Genomic DNA, 17,356 nt, shown 5'->3' with positions numbered 1-17,356 from the left:
CTCGCTTGGCCCAGATAGCCGGTTGGCATTGCACAGGGTCCCACACAGTCCAATTTATGGAGGTTTAGTGCTGTTTGAGAACCTCCACGCTCTTAATTTTTCGTTTTTAATCTGCGCACACAAAAGCGACACATCAAAAGCAGTATTTAAATCCCTGAAATAATGACTAGAGGAGCTAGCAATTCCCCAAACAGCCCAAGTAATGCAAACAGGCTAATGAGTGGGATCAAAACACAATTAGACCATGTGGGAGAAGGAGGGCGACAGGGACCCAGCAGCTCGTCCTCAATTAGGGAGTCTTAAACGGGCGGAATTCAGATCTTTAATAATTAAGCCTGGAAGTGGGGGAGGGGGGAGGTTAGGATCTGCCATCAGGCCTGAAAAGATTCCAGTCCAAACCACTGAGGAGTCTTTACGCTGTGGGTGGCAGTGGAGTCGGTGTTAAGGAGCCGTATTGTTAAATGACCACGAACAAGGCAGGTGGGCTGGCTGGCTGGCTTGTCGGGAGATTGAGATTGAGATGCACTAGTATTTGTTCAACCTTTGTTTAAATTTTTCTGGGTGACGCAGAGAAATCTAGTTGTTATGGTGCCCTGTGGAGCCAGGGGGGTAACAGCTCGGGCTCCTAATGGGAGGCTCAGGAATCGAGTCTGCCATTTCTCATCCGGATGCGGGGATGTGCTGTACCCCTATTTGCTCCAGCACGCCTCGCCTACGCTTTTGGGGACCAGTACCACTGTAGACCAGAATCCTGTTTGTGTGGGGACCCCCAGGGCTCAGTGTCCCCTCTCTCTCTCTGTGCAATGGTAGGTGACCCCCAGGGTCCTGTTTGTGTGGGGTCCCCAGTCTCCCTGTGCATCAGGGATCAGTGTCCCTTCTCTCTGTGCAGTGGTAGGTGACCCCCAGGGTCCTGTTTGTGTGGGGTCCCCAGTCTCCCTGTGCCCCAGGGCTCAGTGTCCCTTCTCTCTGTGCAGTGGTAGGTGACCCCCAGGGTCCTGTTTGTGTGGGGTCCCCAGTCTCCCTGTGCCCCAGGGCTCAGTGTCCCCTCTCTCTCTGTGCAATGGTAGGTGACCCCCAGGTCCTGTTTGTGTGAGGACCCCAGTCTCCCTGCGCCCCAGGGCTCAGTGTCCCTTCTCTCTGTGCAGTGGTAGGTGACCCCCAGGGTCCTGTTTGTGTGAGGTCCCCAGTCTCCCTGTGCCCCAGGGCTCAGTGTCCCTTCTCTCTGTGCAGTGGTAGGTGACCCCCAGGGTCCTGTTTGTGTGGGGTCCCCAGTCTCCCTGTGCCCCAGGGATCAGTGTCCCTTCTCTCTGTGCAGTGGTAGGTGACCCCCAGGGTCCTGTTTGTGTGGGGTCCCCAGTCTCCCTGTGCCCCAGGGATCAGTGTCCCTTCTCTCTGTGCAGTGGTAGGTGACCCCCAGGGTCCTGTTTGTGTGAGGACCCCAGTCTCCCTGCGCCCCAGGGATCAGTGTCCCCCCACACTGCTGTCTGAACAGGGGCTCTCCTCCAGACGGTTTCCCATGGGGGAGAGCCGGCGCACGCCGCTGCCATAATTCCCAGGGCAGAGGGGGCCGGAGCGTCGGACAAGCTCCAGCGAGCTGCTCCTGCTCGTCCGCGGGATTCACGATCGATACGCCAAATTAAGCTCTGGGGCTTGCGTGTCATTTAGTGTTATTTACGCCTCCGCTGACAGCATACAGATTACAGGCCCGTCCTCACGAGTCTTGACAAGGGGGGGGGACATCACCGAGCACATCGTGGAGCACACCCAAAACACCTTCTCCTTTCCTTTTCTGTTCTGAATGCGTTCTTCCTGTCCTCTCTCTCGCTGGCCGCACGCTCTCCCGGTCCATCTGTCTTCAATTAGACATGATTAAACTGTTACCATCGCCTTCGCTCCCAAGCTGGGAGAGCAGACTTGCACATCGGGAGGGCTTCGTGACATCTCTCCGTCTCTCCTGCCCTCGTTCCTTCCGAGCCTGTCTCCTCTTGTTTCCCTCCTTATACTCGTCCACTTCCTCTCTTCCTCCTCTTTTCCTTCTGACCCCCCTCTCTGTCTGGATCTCTCCTCCCCCCTCTCGGCCCCTCCCTGCCCTCTCCCCGTGTCAGTCAGCTGATCAGCCGGCTGTGCAACCGTATCGATTAGCTGCCTCTCTCCCCGCGGGGCCGCTCCCGAAAGAGGCGATCGATGATCAATATCGGAGCGTCCCGTCGGCGTCCTCCCAGGACCCTCGCAGTGCCCATCCGGCAGCTGTCCCCTCCCCTGCGGCTCCGGGCACGCGCCTGCTGTGGCAGCACAGGCGAAATGTTTATTTCGACACTCCGGTTGCGATAGCCACACACACACACACACACACACACATCATAGCAAAGGGAGAGGGGGCAGCTCTCCCAGGCCCTGCGCCTGCCACGGGGGCGGTGTGGTTAACCAGCAGGCTGAGGATGCCCCGGTCCTCTCACACGCACCACTTCTTGGGGGCCAGGGGCTCGACCCAGGCGGTCTCCGCTCCGTTCTGCGGGGGCGGGGCCTGCGCGCTGCGAGGGTCTCGCCTCCGCGAGCTCTGCGCTTCTTGATTGCCTTTGAGGGTTTTTGTTTATCTTTTCACTCTTTGTTTCGCGGACGGGGGTTGTGTCGTTGCCGGCGTGCGTGCCTGTGTCGGTGACTCACCGGGAGCTGCCAGGCCCCAGGGCCTGTGCCGGAGGGGCCGGGGGGTTATAAATAGAGCCTGGGTGAGTCAACGCACACACGCGGCGCTCCGCATCACCGGACAGGGGGGCCAGAGGGAACGGGGAGAGATTCCTGGGCGTGTGTCGGTGTGTTTAATCTTTCAGGGGGCTCCAGGCACTGACATTTATCATTACAGCAAGACCCAGACTGGACCGGCGGGCTCTGGACTGTAGGGGCACAGCATGACCCAGACTGGACCGGCGGGCTCTGGACTGTAGGGGCACGACGTGACCCAGACTGGACCGGCGGGCTCTGGACTGTAGGGGTACGACGTGACCCAGACAGGACCGGCGGGCTCTGGACTGTAGGGGCACAGCAAGACCCAGACTGGACCGGCGGGCTCTGGACTGTAGGGGCACAGCATGACCCAGACTGGACCGGCGGGCTCTGGACTGTAGGGGCACGACGTGACCCAGACTGGACCGGCGGGCTCTGGACTGTAGGGGTACGACGTGACCCAGACAGGACCGGCAGGCTCTGGACTGTAGGGGTACAGCGTGACCCAGACTGGACTGTAGGGGTACGACGTGACCCAGACTGGACCGGCGGGCTCTGGACTGTAGGGCTACGGCGTGACCCAGACTGGACCGGCGGCCTCTGGACTGTAGGGCTACGGCGTGACCCAGACTGGACCGGCGGCCTCTGGACTGTAGGGCTACGGCGTGACCCAGATCACCGGGTTAAATTAACCGCGTGAACCCGGGCGACCTCTTGGACGTGGTATGAGGTATCGATCTCGCCCCGCGTGCTCCCTGCTCATCGCTCCTGGGCGGGCTGCTGGATCGGTTTGCTTTCTCTTCGGTAGTTCAGCCTGCATGATCAGAGAGCAGACCTCGGGAGCCCCGAGTCCGAATCCGGAAGCGAGGCTGAGCGAGTGCAGGACCGGGCCCTGGACGGCCCTCGAGCTCTTACTGATCCAGTCCAGCGCCCCGACACCTTCACCCCCTTGCTGTTTTGGAACAGTAGCTAAATTTACGGGTGCCTCCTCCTGAGCTGGGGTACTGACGAGCTGCTCTGTTGTGTTGCTGGGAGACTCCAGGGCTTGGGGGCTCAATAGTGACCCCCCCCCCCGAGCCAACGGTCACGCAGGATGGCCGGTGGGGTGTGGCGTGTAGGCCGGGCTCCAACACGTTTGCACGGGGGTTCTCCAGGGGGTCGATCAGGGAAGCTGGCAAAACCAGGAGAGGGCCAGACTGCTCCGACAGCGCTGAAACCCTGGGGCGGATCGGATCTGACCCGTTCTGCTGTCGGTTGCGCGCGTGCACACACACACACACACACACACACACACACACACTCGTGAGTGTGCGTGTGTGAGCATTGTGTTTACCGGCAGCACCGGGTTCTGTGGGCTGGAGCGAGGGGCTCTCTCTGTGCGCGATTGTTATTCAGAGCTGGAGCGTGTAGGAGGGGGTGGCTTTTACTGAGCAGTACAGAGAGATGCGGGCAGGAGGAGAGAGGGGGAGAGAGAGAGGGGGATCAGGGCGGACTAATAGAGACAAAAACGGAGCACACCGCCCTGCTGAGTTCTGGCTCCGCAGTCTGGCGCGTCCAAGCATCTCTCCTGCTGGTATCCACAAGCCCTCTCCTGTGCGCGACAGGCCTGGCATTTCTGTAAAAAGATCTCTCTCCTGGGTCTCCCAGCAGGAGCAGGAGGAGGAGGGGGGGGGGAGAGAGTGCGGAGGAGAAGGGAGGGCAGGGGATGGGACTAAATCCTGAGGTTTTAGTGTTTTGTTTTCCAGTCCTTGTGAGTTTTTTATTTGTGGCTCGGGCTCTGTGGATGCAGGCCCCTGACCCCTGACCTCTGACCCCTGACCCGTGCCAGGACTGAAGCCGGTGTAACGATCTGCCCTTGTGGTGGTGTTCATTCTGGGGGAATGAGCTCAATTCGCGCCGAAGGATGCCGGAGTCAGCAGGAGTGTTGTCAGCAGCTTTCCGGACAGTCTGAATCCCCCTGCTGGGACAGCGGAAGAGGCTTCGCTGGCAGATCAGTGCAGCTAAACAAACTGCTTATTACCCTTGATAAACCGCAGGTGCAGGGAGCCACTGCTGGTGTCTGTGGCCGTTACCAGTTCTAATTCTTTTTTTTTTTTTCCCCTCCGTGCAGACCAATATTCCCTTCCTCCAGAATGTGCTCAGTAATGACCAGTTCCTCCATGGCACGGTGGACACCCAGTTCATCGACGAGAACCAGGACCTCTTCAATCTCAAGCCCGTCCAGAACCGGGCCCAGAAACTGCTGCACTACCTTGGTAAGAACCTGTATGAACCCCCCTCTCTCTCTCAGTGCAGTGTTAATGTACTGGAGTGTCCAGTCAGTGTGTCTGTATGAACCCCTCTCTCTCAGTGCAGTGTTAATGGACTGGAGTGTCCAGTCAGTGTGTCTGTATGAACCCCTCTCTCTCTCTCAGAGCAGTGTTCATGTACTGGAGTGTCCAGTCAGTGTGTCTGTATGAACCCCTCTCTCTCTCTCAGTGCAGTGTTAATGTACTGGAGTGTCCAGTCAGTGTGTGTCTGTATGAACCCCTCTCTCTCTCTCAGTGCAGTGTTAATGTACTGGAGTGTCCAGTCAGTGTGTCTGTATGAACCCCTCTCTCTCTCTCAGTGCAGTGTTAATGTACTGGAGTGTCCAGTCAGTGTCTGTATGAACCCCCCTCTCTCTCTCAGTGCAGTGTTAGTGTACTGGAGTGTCCAGTCAGTGTGTCTGTATGAACCCCTCTCTCTCTCAGTGCAGTGTTAATGTACTGGAGTGTCCAGTCAGTGTCTGTATGAACCCCTCTCTCTCTCTCAGTGCAGTGTTAGTGTACTGGAGTGTCCAGTCAGTGTCTGTATGAACCCCCCTCTCTCTCTCAGTGCAGTGTTCATGTACTGGAGTGTCCAGTCAGTGTGTCAGTATGAACCCCTCTCTCTCTCAGTGCAGTGTTAATGTACTGGAGTGTCCAGTCAGTGTGCCTGTATGAACCCCTCTCTCTCTCTCAGTGCAGTGTTAGTGTACTGGAGTGTCCAGTCAGTGTGTCTGTATGAACCCCTCTCTCTCTCAGTGCAGTGTTCATGTACTGGAGTGTCCAGTCAGTGTGTCTGTATGAACCCCTCTCTCTTGCTCTCTCGCAGGTCATGTGATGGTAAATGGCCCCACCACTCCCATCCCAGTGAAGGCGAAGGCCTCTCCCATCGACCCTGTGGTCCCCACCGTGCCCCTGGGTAGGTGAACTTGCACCCCGCTGTGCCCCCCTGTTCCGCTCTCAGGAGTCGCCCTTCTGCCGGCGGCTGTGGCTGTGTGTGTCCGTGGTGTAAGTGTGGCCCGTGCCCGGGTGTGTGTGTGCGCGCAGGTGAGCCGCCGGTGGGGTTCCGGGACGTCCTGCTGCGGGAGGGGCCGGCGGGGTTCGCCCGGGCGGTCCGGCAGCACCGCGGCCTGCTCCTGATGGACACCACCTTCCGCGACGCCCACCAGTCGCTGCTGGCCACCCGTGTCCGGACCCACGACCTCAAGCAGATCTCCCCCTTCGTGGCGCACAACTTCAGCAACCTCTTCAGCCTGGAGAACTGGGGAGGTAGGGAGAGCGCAGCCCACTGCACAACTGCGCAGCAGCGCAGCCCACTGCACAACTGCACAACTGCACTACACAGCCCACAGCCCACTGCACAACTGCAACACTGCACAACCGCGCAGCACAACTGCACAGTCCACTGCACTACACAGCCCACAGCCCAACTGCACTGCCCAACTGCACAACCGCACAGCAGCGCAGCCCACTGCACAACTGCACAACCGCACAGCAGCGCAGCCCACTGCACAACTGCACAACCGCACAGCAGCGCAGCCCACTGCACTGCACAACTGCACTACACAGCCCACAACCGCACTGCAAAACCGCGCAGCACAACTGCACAGCCCAACTGCACAGCCCACTGCACAACTGCACTACACAGCCCACTGCACAACTGCACTACACAGCCCACTACACAGCCCAACTGCACAACCACACTGCACAACCGCGCAGCCCACTGCACACTTGCACAGCGCAACTGCACAACAGCGCACCTGCACAACTGCACAGCCCACTGCACACCTGCACTACACACCTGCGCAGCACGCGGCAGAGCAGCCCTGGCCTGCGGCGGTAACCCTTCGCACCCGGTGCCTGTGCCCCCAGGCGCCACCTTCGACGTGGCGATGCGCTTCCTGTACGAGTGCCCCTGGCGCCGCCTGCAGGAGCAGCGCGACCTGATCCCCAACGTGCCCTTCCAGATGCTGCTGCGCGGCGCCAACGCCGTGGGCTACACCAACTACCCCGACAACGCCGTCTTCAAGTGAGCGCCCCGGGAGGGGGTGGGGGGGGGGGGGAACGGGCAGGCGGGGAGAGGGCAGAAGGGAAGAGAACGAGTGAGAGAGGGAGGGATAAAACTGGGAAAGGATGGTCTGTGTTCCAGAGCAACCCAGCCCTTCACTGACTTGAAGATGACCAGAGCGGGGTGAGCTGTCTGTTCCCAGATGTTTTGGGGTTTTGTCAGTGCAGTAAGATCCCAGCCCTGGCACCAGAGGCCAAGTGCAGATGCTCCAGCGACGCAGCTGCTGAGGGGCCGTCAGGCTGCAGGTATCGCCTGAGGGAGGGGGGCAGTGGAGACCAGCAGGGGGGGGTCAGCAGGAGCAGGACCGGGCACTGTGACTTTAAGGACGGCGCCTGCCCCGCAGGTTCTGCGAGGTGGCCAAGGAGAACGGGATGGACATCTTCCGGGTCTTCGACTCCCTGAACTACCTGCCCAACATGATCCTGGGGATGGAGGCGGCCGGGCAGGCGGGCGGCGTGGTGGAGGCGGCCATCTCCTACACCGGCGACGTCTCGGACCCGAGCCGCACCAAGTACAGCCTGGACTACTACCTGGGGCTGGCCGAGGAGCTGGTCAAGGCTGGCACGCACATCCTGGCCATCAAGGTACGGAGTCGGGTTCCGCTTCCTGCCCGCTGGCTCTCGGCCCCCGCGCGGGGACTGCCCCTCTGCCCACACAGTAACTGCCCCCCTCTGCCTGCTGGCTCTGTGCCCCGTGCAGTAACTGCCCCTCTGCCTGCTGGCTCTGTGCCCCGTGCAGTAACTGCCCCCCTCTTCTTGCTGGCTCTGTGCCCCGTGCAGTAACTGCCCCCCTCTGCCCGCTGGCTCTGTGCCCCGTGCAGTAACTGCCCCCCTCTGCCCGCTGGCTCTGTGCCCCGTGCAGTAACTGCCCCCCTCTGCCCGCTGGCTCTGTGCCCCGTGCAGTAACTGCCCCCCTCTGCCCACTGGCTCCGTGCCCCGTGCAGTAACTGCCCCCCTCTTCTTGCTGGCTCCGTGCCCCGTGCGGTAACTGCCCCCCTCTGCCCGCTGGCTCCGTGCCCCGTGCAGTAACTGCCCCCCTCTGCCCGCTGGCTCCGTGCCCCGTGCAGTAACTGCCCCCCTCTGCCCGCTGGCTCCGTGCCCCGTGCAGTAACTGCCCCCCTCTGCCCGCTGGCTCCGTGCCCCGTGCAGTAACTGCCCCCCTCTGCCCGCTGGCTCCGTGCCCCGTGCAGTAACTGCCCCTCTGCCCGCTGGCTCCGTGCCCCGTGCCCTGACCGCTCTGGTGTCCCCCTGCAGGACATGGCCGGCCTGCTGAAGCCCCAGGCGGCCCTGCTGCTGGTGGGCGCCCTGCGGGACCGCTTCCCCGAGGTGCCCATCCACGTGCACACCCACGACACGGCGGGCGCGGGCGTGGCCTCCATGCTGGCGTGCGCCCAGGCCGGGGCCGACATCGTGGACGTGGCGGTGGACTCCATGTCCGGCATGACCTCGCAGCCCAGCATGGGCGCCCTCGTGGCGTGCACCAGGGGCACGGAGCAGGACACGGGTGAGTCGGGAGAGCGGGAGAGCTGGGCTGATCGGGTGCCGGAGCCCGCCCGCTCGCCGGGAGCCGATTAGGGCCAGTTAGCGGTGATTTGCGCGCCCCGAGGCTCCGGCGGAGTGATTGATGATCGGAGAGGGGCCGCAGCATCCTGAAGCCCGGAAGGAGCATTCGACTACATCCCTCTCTCTTCCTCCTCTCCCTCCTCCCTCTCTCTGATCACTCTCATCGATTACATCCCTCTCTCTTCCTCCTCTCTCTCATCACTCTCATCGATTGCATTCCTCTCTCTTCCTCCTCTCCCTCCTCCCTCTCTCTGATCACTCTCATCGATTACATCCCTCTCTCTTCCTCCTCTCCCTCCTTCCTCTCTCTGATCACTCTCATCGATTACATCCCTCTCTCTTCCTCCTCTCCCTCCTTCCTCTCTGATCACTCTCATCGATTACATTCCTCTCTTCCTCCTCTCCCTCCTCCCTCTCTCTGATCACTCTCATCGATTACATCCCTCTCTTCCTCCTCTCCCTCCTCCCTCTCTCTGATCACTCTCATCGATTACATCCCTCTCTTCCTCCTCTCCCTCCTCCCTCTCTCTGATCACTCTCATCGATTACATCCCTCTTTTCCTCCTCTCCCTCCTCCCTCTCTCTGATCACTCTCACCGATTACATCCCTCTCTCTTCCTCCTCTCCCTCCTCCCTCTCTCTGATCACTCTCATCGATTACATCCCTCTCTCTTCCTCCTCTCACTCCTCCCTCTCTCTGATCACTCTCATCGATTACATCCCTCCCTCCTCCGCCTCGCTCCGATCACTCTCATTGATTGTGTCCCTCTCTCCCTCCTCCGCCTCGCTCCGATCGCTCTCATTGATTACGCTCCTCCCAGGCATCGCCCTGGAGAAGGTGTTTGACTACAGCGAGTACTGGGAGGTCGCCCGGGGGCTGTACGCCGCGTTCGACTGCACGGCCACCATGAAGTCGGGGAACGCAGACGTGTACGAGAACGAGATCCCGGGCGGTCAGTACACCAACCTGCACTTCCAGGCGCACAGCATGGGGCTGGGCAACAAGTTCAAGGAGGTGAAGAAGGCCTACACCGAGGCCAACCGGCTGCTGGGAGACCTCATCAAGGTGGGTGTCTGGACTGTAGGGGTACAGTGTGACCCAGACTGGACCGGCGGGCTCTGGACTGTAGGGGTACAGTGTGACCCAGACTGGACCGGCGGGCTCTGGACTGTAGGGGTACGGCGTGACCCAGACTGGACCGGCGGGCTCTGGACTGTAGGGGTACGGCGTGACCCAGACCGGACCGGCGGGCTCTGGACTGTAGGGGTACGGCGTGACCCACACTGGACTGGAGGCCTCTGGACTGTAGGGGTACAGTGTGACCCAGACTGGACTGGAGGCCTCTGGACTGTAGGGGTACGGCGTGACCCAGACCGGACCAGCGGGCTCTGGACTGTAGGGGTACGGTGTGACCCAGACTGGACCGGCGGGCTCTGGACTGTAGGGGTACGGTGTGACCCAGACTGGACCGGCGGGCTCTGGACTGTAGGGGTACGGTGTGACCCAGACTGGACCGGCGGGCTCTGGACTGTAGGGGTACGGCGTGACCCAGACCGGACCGGCGGGCTCTATCCCAGATCACGGCAGCTCGCAGTCCTGTTGTTTTCCTGCTGCGTCTGGTTGCTTTTCTTTAGCTGTAATGAAATACTGTCCAAGACCAGATCGATTCTGGTTTCCTCCTGCTTGTCAGTGCTGGAGGAAGCCAGGCAGTATTTGGGCTGAGGGCCTCTGATTAATTATTATGAGCTGTGGTGAGGTAATGTAATTCTGGATGGAACCACATTACTGTCAATAGAGCTCTGTCAATTAATAGTGTCTGGGACAGCCTCACTGTAGACAGAGCTCTGGCGGTGAATAAGACCCCCGGTGTCTGGGACAGCCTCACTGTAGACAGAGCTCTGACGGTGAGTAAGACCCCCGGTGTCTGGGACAGCCTCACTGTAGACAGAGCTCTGACGGTGAGTAAGACCCCCGGTGTCTGGGACAGCCTCACTGTAGACAGAGCTCTGGCGGTGAGTAAGACCCCCGGTGTCTGGGACAGCCTCACTGTAGACAGAGCTCTGACGGTGAATAAGACCCCCGGTGTCTGGGACAGCCTCACTGTAGACAGAGCTCTGACGGTGAGTAAGACCCCCGGTGTCTGGGACAGCCTCACTGTAGACAGAGCTCTGACGGTGAGTAAGACCCCCGGTGTCTGGGACAGCCTCACTGTAGACAGAGCTCTGACGGTGAGTAAGACCCCCGGTGTCTGGGACAGCCTCACTGTAGACAGAGCTCTGACGGTGAGTAAGACCCCCGGTGTCTGGGACAGCCTCACTGTGGTTTCTGGTCTCGGTGTGTCTCTGAGTCCCTCTCCCTTCTGTCCAGGTGACGCCCTCCTCCAAGATCGTTGGCGACCTGGCCCAGTTCATGGTCCAGAACAGCCTGACGCGGGCGGAGGTGGAGGAGAAGGCGGACGAGCTCTCCTTCCCTCTCTCCGTCGTGGAGTACCTGCAGGGATACATCGGGATCCCGCACGGGGGCTTCCCCGAGCCCCTGCGCTCCAAGGTAACCCCCCCCACGCTCCCGGGTCCGTTGAGCGAAGCGGTCAGCCCCCCTGCCTGCGCCTGTGTTAACCCCTTGTTTCCTCCGCCCCCCGCCCCAGGTGCTGAAGGGGCTGCCCCGTATCGAGGGGCGCCCGGGCGCCTCCCTCCCGCCGATGGACTTCCCGGCCCTGGAGCGCCAGCTGAAGCAGCGGCACGGCGAGGAGCTGACCCCCGAGGACGTGGTGTCGGCGGCGATGTACCCCAAGGTGTTCGAGGAGTTCAAGGAGTTCACGGCGCAGTTCGGCCCCGTGGAGTGCCTGAACACCCGGCTCTTCCTGGAGGGGCCCAAGATCGCAGAGGAGTTCGAGGTCAGCCGCTGACCGGCACGCTGCTGACCGGCAGGACACCCTGTCTGACCGACTGACCGGCACCCTGCTTCTCTGACTGACCGACTGACCGGCACCCTGCTTCTCTGACTGACCGACTGACCGGCACCCTGCTTCTCTGACTGACCAACTGACCGGCACCCATCTTCCTGCAGGACACCCTGTCTGACTGACTGACCGGCACCCTGCTTCTCTTCTGGACACCCTGACTGACCGACCGGCACCCTGCTTCTCTGCTGGACACCCTGACTGACCGACCGACCGGCACCCTGCTTCTCTGACTGACCAACTGACCGGCACCCATCTTCCTGCAGGACACCCTGTCTGACTGTCTGACCGGCATGCTGTCACCCCTGCAGGACACCCTGACTGACAGACCGACTGGCTGGCACCCTGCTTCCCTGCAGGACACCCTGACTGACTGACTGACCGGCACCCTGCTTCTCTGCTGGACACCCTGACTGATGGTCTGACTGACCGACTCGCTGTCTCTCTGCTGGACACCCTGACTGATGGACTGACTGACAGACTCGCTGTCTCTCTGCTGGACACCCTGACTGATGGACTGACTGACTGACTCGCTGTCCCCCTGCAGGGCACCCTGACTGACTGACTGACCGACTCGCTGTCCCCCTGCAGGGCACCCTCACTGACTGACTGACCGCCTCGCTGTCCCCCTGCAGGACACCCTCACTGACTGACCGACTGACCGACTCGCTGTCCCCCTGCAGGACACCCTCACTGACTGACCGACTGACCGCCTCGCTGTCCCCCTGCAGGACACCCTCGCTGACTGACCGACTGACCGCCTCGCTGTCCCCCTGCAGGACACCCTCGCTGACTGACCGACTGACCGCCTCGCTGTCCCCCTGCAGGACACCCTCGCTGACTGACCGACTGACCGCCTCGCTGTCCCCCTGCAGGACACCCTCGCTGACTGACCGCCTCGCTGTCCCCCTGCAGGACACCCTCGCTGACTGACCGACTGACCGCCTCGCTGTCCCCCTGCAGGACACCCTCGCTGACTGACCGACTGACCGCCTCGCTGTCCCCCTGCAGGACACCCTCGCTGACTGACCGACTGACCGCCTCGCTGTCCCCCTGCAGGACACCCTCGCTGACTGACTGACCGCCTCGCTGTCCCCCTGCAGGACACCCTCGCTGACTGACTGACTGACCGCCTCGCTGTCCCCCTGCAGGACACCCTCGCTGACTGACTGACTGACCGCCTCGCTGTCCCCCTGCAGGACACCCTCGCTGACTGACTGACTGACCGCCTCGCTGTCCCCCTGCAGGACACCCTCGCTGACTGACCGACTGACCGACTCGCTGTCCCCCTGCAGGGCATCCTGACTGACTGACTGACCGCCTCGCTGTCCCCCTGCAGGACACCCTCACTGACTGACTGACTGACCGACTCGCTGTCCCCCTGTAGGGCATCCTGACTGACTGACTGACTGACCGCCTCGCTGTCCCCCTGCAGGACACCCTCACTGACTGACTGACTGACCGCCTCGCTGTCCCCCTGCAGGACACCCTCACTGACTGACTGACCGACTGACCGCCTCGCTGTCCCCCTGCAGGGCACCCTGACTGACCGACTGACTGACCGCCTCGCTGTCCCCCTGCAGGGCACCCTGAGTGACTGACTGACCGACTCGCTGTCCCCCTGCAGGACACCCTCACTGACCGACTGACCGCCTCGCTGTCCCCCTGCAGGTGGAGCTGGAGAGGGGGAAGACTCTGCACATCAAGGCCCTGGCGCTGGGTGACCTGAACCGCGCCGGCCAGCGGGAGGTCTTCTTCGAGCTGAACGGGCAGCTGCGCTCCGTGCTGGTCAAGGACACCGTGGCCATGAAGGTATGGACGCGCCTGCCCGCTGGCGCCCTCCAATGGCAGTGCGTTCCTCCGGTGTGTCCCAGAATGCCCCCCTGCGTGCGCTGGCGGTGCGGATGTTTCTGGGGGTGTGGTTTTGGTTTCTCCTCGCTGAGCGCGCCGACTTCTCCGAAGGGCGCTAGGGGGGGGGCCTGGTCCCGTTTATCCGTAATCCCGCCGTGCGCTGGCGTGCGCGTTGTGATCGGGCCGCCCTGTGGTGGCGGGCGAGCTGGCGAAGGTGGGCACAGACCAGTCTGCGCAGCGTCTCTGTGCTGGGACCCCCTGTCCCTCCCCTGTGTCCCTCTGCTCCGGTCCCCTGACGCCGCTGCCTCTCTGCCTCCCAGGAGATGCACTTCCACCCCAAGGCCCTGAAGGACGTCAAGGGGCAGATCGGCGCGCCCATGCCGGGCAAGGTGATCGACATCAAGGTGAAGGAGGGGGCGGCCGTGGAGAAGGGGCAGCCGCTGTGCGTCCTGAGTGCCATGAAGATGGAGACGGTGGTGAACTCGCCCGTCTCCGGCACCGTGGAGAAGATCTACGTCAAGCCAGACATGAGCCTGGAGGGCGACGACCTCATCCTGGAGATCAAGTGAAAGAGACGCTTCCTGGGGGGGGAGGGGGGGTTGACGATGAGGCGGGGAGGGAACGGGGATCGAATCGGCTGTCGGGATCTCCCTTCCCGGTCTTTCACTGCCTGCAGCAGCGGTCTTGCCAGAATCCAGTTTAACGCCCGCCGTGTCCCGCGGCGACCCCGCAAGGGTGAGGATCCCGAACGCCCCCGGGAGGGGGATTGGGGGCTGCCCCCGCAGCAGGGGGGGGAGGGCACCGCCGTGGCCGACTGTCCCAGCTCCGGCTTCCAGACCGGAGACGAACCGGGCGGCTCAAATGCTCTCTCGTTCCTGAGATTTCTGATCCCCCTCCCGGGATCCTCGGAAGCATCTCTGTTATTTTTTCTGCCTGAGGCACCAGGTGGCGCTGTAGACATCGGCATCGGGCCCTCTGCAGCGTGTCTTAATCTCATTTGCAAGAAAGTCTTAACTCCCTCTGGCTGGGACGAGGGAGCGTCCAGTACAGTGGGAAGAGGGATTGCTGGCTGGAATCCCAGTATATTCCGACTGAGATTCCAGGGAGCCAGCCTTAAGCGTTTTGGCTGCTGTCTGCACGCAGAGTGTTTCTGACTCCAGATATTTAGGTCTTAATGGAAGATGACTTGAAATTTCAAGCATTCCCTGCCTTCCGACTTCCAGTGATTGTGCAGAGAGCTGTCTCTTGGATCAGGATCAAGCTTTGCCGGGCTTTGACAGAACAGGGTAAACTAGGGAGGTTGTTGGGACCGTGTAATATGGTTTACCAAGGTAAAAGCACAGTAAGGAACAGGGGAATGATGGATAACATGGTAGTAATGCACAGGGGGGGATCATGGTTAAAGTACAATATAGGGCAGGAAAAGCACAGTGAGAACAGGGTAAAACCACAGTGCAGCGCAGTAAAACATAATGACGGGGAAAACGACAGGGAGGTACTGCCCCGATCTGAATGATCATCACCCCTCACCGGTCGTTGGGCTTATGTCCTTAACTAAAGCAGAACCAGACCAGACCTCTGTCTGAGCTCGAGAATGTCTCGTCTGCAGGCGAACAAGCTGCTTAAACACTTTTTCATACGCGGATATAGAGACCTGCTTCTATAGGCTTGTGTGTGCACATACTGTATAGTCCTGCCGCATTAAAAAATGCCAAAGCCTGGAAAAGCGCTAACGACCCCTCCCCCCACTGCCAGCGCCCCAATCCTGACCGCCCACATCAGCCCCTGCACAAACCGAGCTCGTGGGTCCCGTGGGGTTTGTGCCTTCTCCCTGTTCGTGCGAGGTGTTGTGCCATGGCCCGGGGGAGTGCCCGGGCAGGGCTCTGTGTGTCTACTAAAACTACTTGGGAACATACGTCTGTAACTGATGAAACTAGATGTACTAGTTAACGATCTGCTGACTCTTCGTGTTAAAAAGTTACGCCGCGACTTCTCTGATCGATCTTCTGTTTTGTTCTTGCCTTGTGGGTCTTTTGAAGCTTCCTGCATTGGCATTTTGCAGTAGGAGTTCTAATGAAAGAAACGTTCCGTGTAATAGATCATGAAAATAAATGCAAATAAAAATCCTGAAAAGGTTGCGAGTTGGTGTTTTGTGTGATTGAGAAGGTCGTCTAGGGTACTGGCTGGTCTGGCCTGCCTTTCATTTTCTGTTCAGGTGATGTTTTTTTTTTTTTCCCCAGAATATCCACTTTTTCAGCATAATTCCAGAGCCTTTTTGCTTTCTGACCTTTTCACTCTGCTGCTGGTTCTCTTCCTCGCTCTCCTCTCTGCTCTGCCATCTCCTTGCCTCTCCCAAACTTCCTCCTCTCTCCTTGTTCTTCTGCATCCTCTCTCCTCCTCTGCCTCCTCTCCTTTCCCTCTCTCTCTCCTCTCCCTCTCTCCCCACTGCTGCTCAGAGGAGAGGGGTCTTCAGTCACACTCTAATGAGCTCAGACATGTGGTACCGAGAGCTCCTCGCTGGTGTCATCCCCAGGATACAAAGGCACGTCTGGGTGACCTACTTATCCTGTGAAGGTGGGGAGGCTCTCCTCCTCCTCCTCCTCCTCCTCCCTCAAGCCCGCTCCACGCTCGCTCCAGCCCCCCGAGAAGGACAGAGAAAAAAGACCAGAGAGTCCAGAGACACCCCTTTCTTTTTTTAATTGGCTGCTTCGCCGAAAGGTCTCCTGCGCTGTCACGCCTCCCTCTGCGCCGCCTCCATTCCTCTGGGACAGGGGGCCTTCAAGTCCTCCGGACTGTCCTGACGGTGCCTTTGCATACGTTTGGCATCGCCTCGGTCTCCCCTGAGGCGCTGGGATGTCGTACTGGGGCTCCTGCAGAGCCAGCCAGCCGGCGACACAGCTCCCCACCCGCCCTCCTGCAGGGTGCGCTCCTGTCAGGCTGCTGGTCTTGTGCGCCCCCCCCAGTCCGTCCGTCCCCCCCACTCGCACACGCACACACACGCAGCTACAGCTGCACGCGTACAAATGCACGCTCGCCCCCTCGCTCACACGCGCCTGCACACTTAACGTGCACGCACGTTAACATGCATGCTCGCGCACCAACGCGCCCGTACGCGTGAACACCTGCACGCTTGCACGACGGCAGGCCGACGCGCTCTCTGCAGTCAGTGCCTTGCTGTACGTCTCTGTATCCGCCGATTCACTTTACGGGGGTAAAGCTAACGACACTCCTCAGCGCCTGGCGCCCGGCGCCCCCCCCGACCCCTTCACCGCTACGATCGGGGACAAGCGCATGACCCGCTCAGCCCCAGCAGATTGACTCCACACAGATGGGGCGCCGGCGCAGAATCGAACCAGGGGAGTTGGGGGGGAGCAGCCCTGACCCACCACCTAAAACCGCCTCAAACCGCCTCTTCCACCCCGACGCTGCTCAGCAGTGACTTACTGCAGCTCTGCCGCGAACGACTCCTCCTCCTTCTTCGGTTCCTAACGTGCATTCCTTCGCTCACGCTGGCACGGGCGGCGATGGAAGCCTTTGTGTGCGAGCGGCTCTTTCAGGCCCCTGAAGAGCGACTGTGAAATGAGTCACTCTGGAGGAGGAGGAGGAGAGATTAAACCAGCCTGGCAGACAGGCTGGCGCCCTCCTGCAGTAATTACTGTCCCTCCAGCAGCGTGTAAACAGATCCACTCCACCTCGGCGAGAGAGCAGGGGCCCGTGATGGCGTCTTCACTCGTCTGTCTCCGTCTCCGACGCGGAGCGTGTGCTCGTCCGGGGAGGGACCACGAGCAGGCGGAGCCCCCTCGCCCCACTCCCCAGTCTGACTGGGGGTCCCTGCTTCAGGTAGAGGATCCGTGCCGCTCTGCCCAGCTAGGCCTGACCTGCAGGACTGACACACACCCACCCACCCTG

The 17,356-nt window shown here is 60.8% G+C and overlaps 1 protein-coding gene across 1 annotated transcript in view; it reads left to right on the top strand.

The window, feature by feature from the left end:
- The window catches only part of pcxa (pyruvate carboxylase a), a gene marked incomplete in the record, with an annotated part of 74,792 nt that extends 59,208 nt beyond the window's left edge, over positions 1 to 15,584 (top strand). The window contains 11 exon segments of the mRNA XM_069180423.1: positions 4,832 to 4,976; positions 5,836 to 5,925; positions 6,054 to 6,275; positions 6,879 to 7,035; positions 7,418 to 7,658; positions 8,328 to 8,577; positions 9,458 to 9,702; positions 11,005 to 11,184; positions 11,282 to 11,530; positions 13,268 to 13,408; positions 13,768 to 15,584. Coding sequence (XP_069036524.1) covers positions 4,832 to 4,976; positions 5,836 to 5,925; positions 6,054 to 6,275; positions 6,879 to 7,035; positions 7,418 to 7,658; positions 8,328 to 8,577; positions 9,458 to 9,702; positions 11,005 to 11,184; positions 11,282 to 11,530; positions 13,268 to 13,408; positions 13,768 to 14,016 — 2,169 coding nt within the window.
- Positions 15,585 to 17,356: the final 1,772 nt, after the last annotated feature.

The sequence above is a fragment of the Lepisosteus oculatus genome, chromosome 18, assembly GCF_040954835.1.
Source record: "Lepisosteus oculatus isolate fLepOcu1 chromosome 18, fLepOcu1.hap2, whole genome shotgun sequence".
NCBI lineage: Eukaryota > Metazoa > Chordata > Actinopteri > Semionotiformes > Lepisosteidae > Lepisosteus > Lepisosteus oculatus.
Note: the sequence above shows the minus strand (reverse complement) of the source record. Positions and strands in the feature narration are given on the sequence as shown.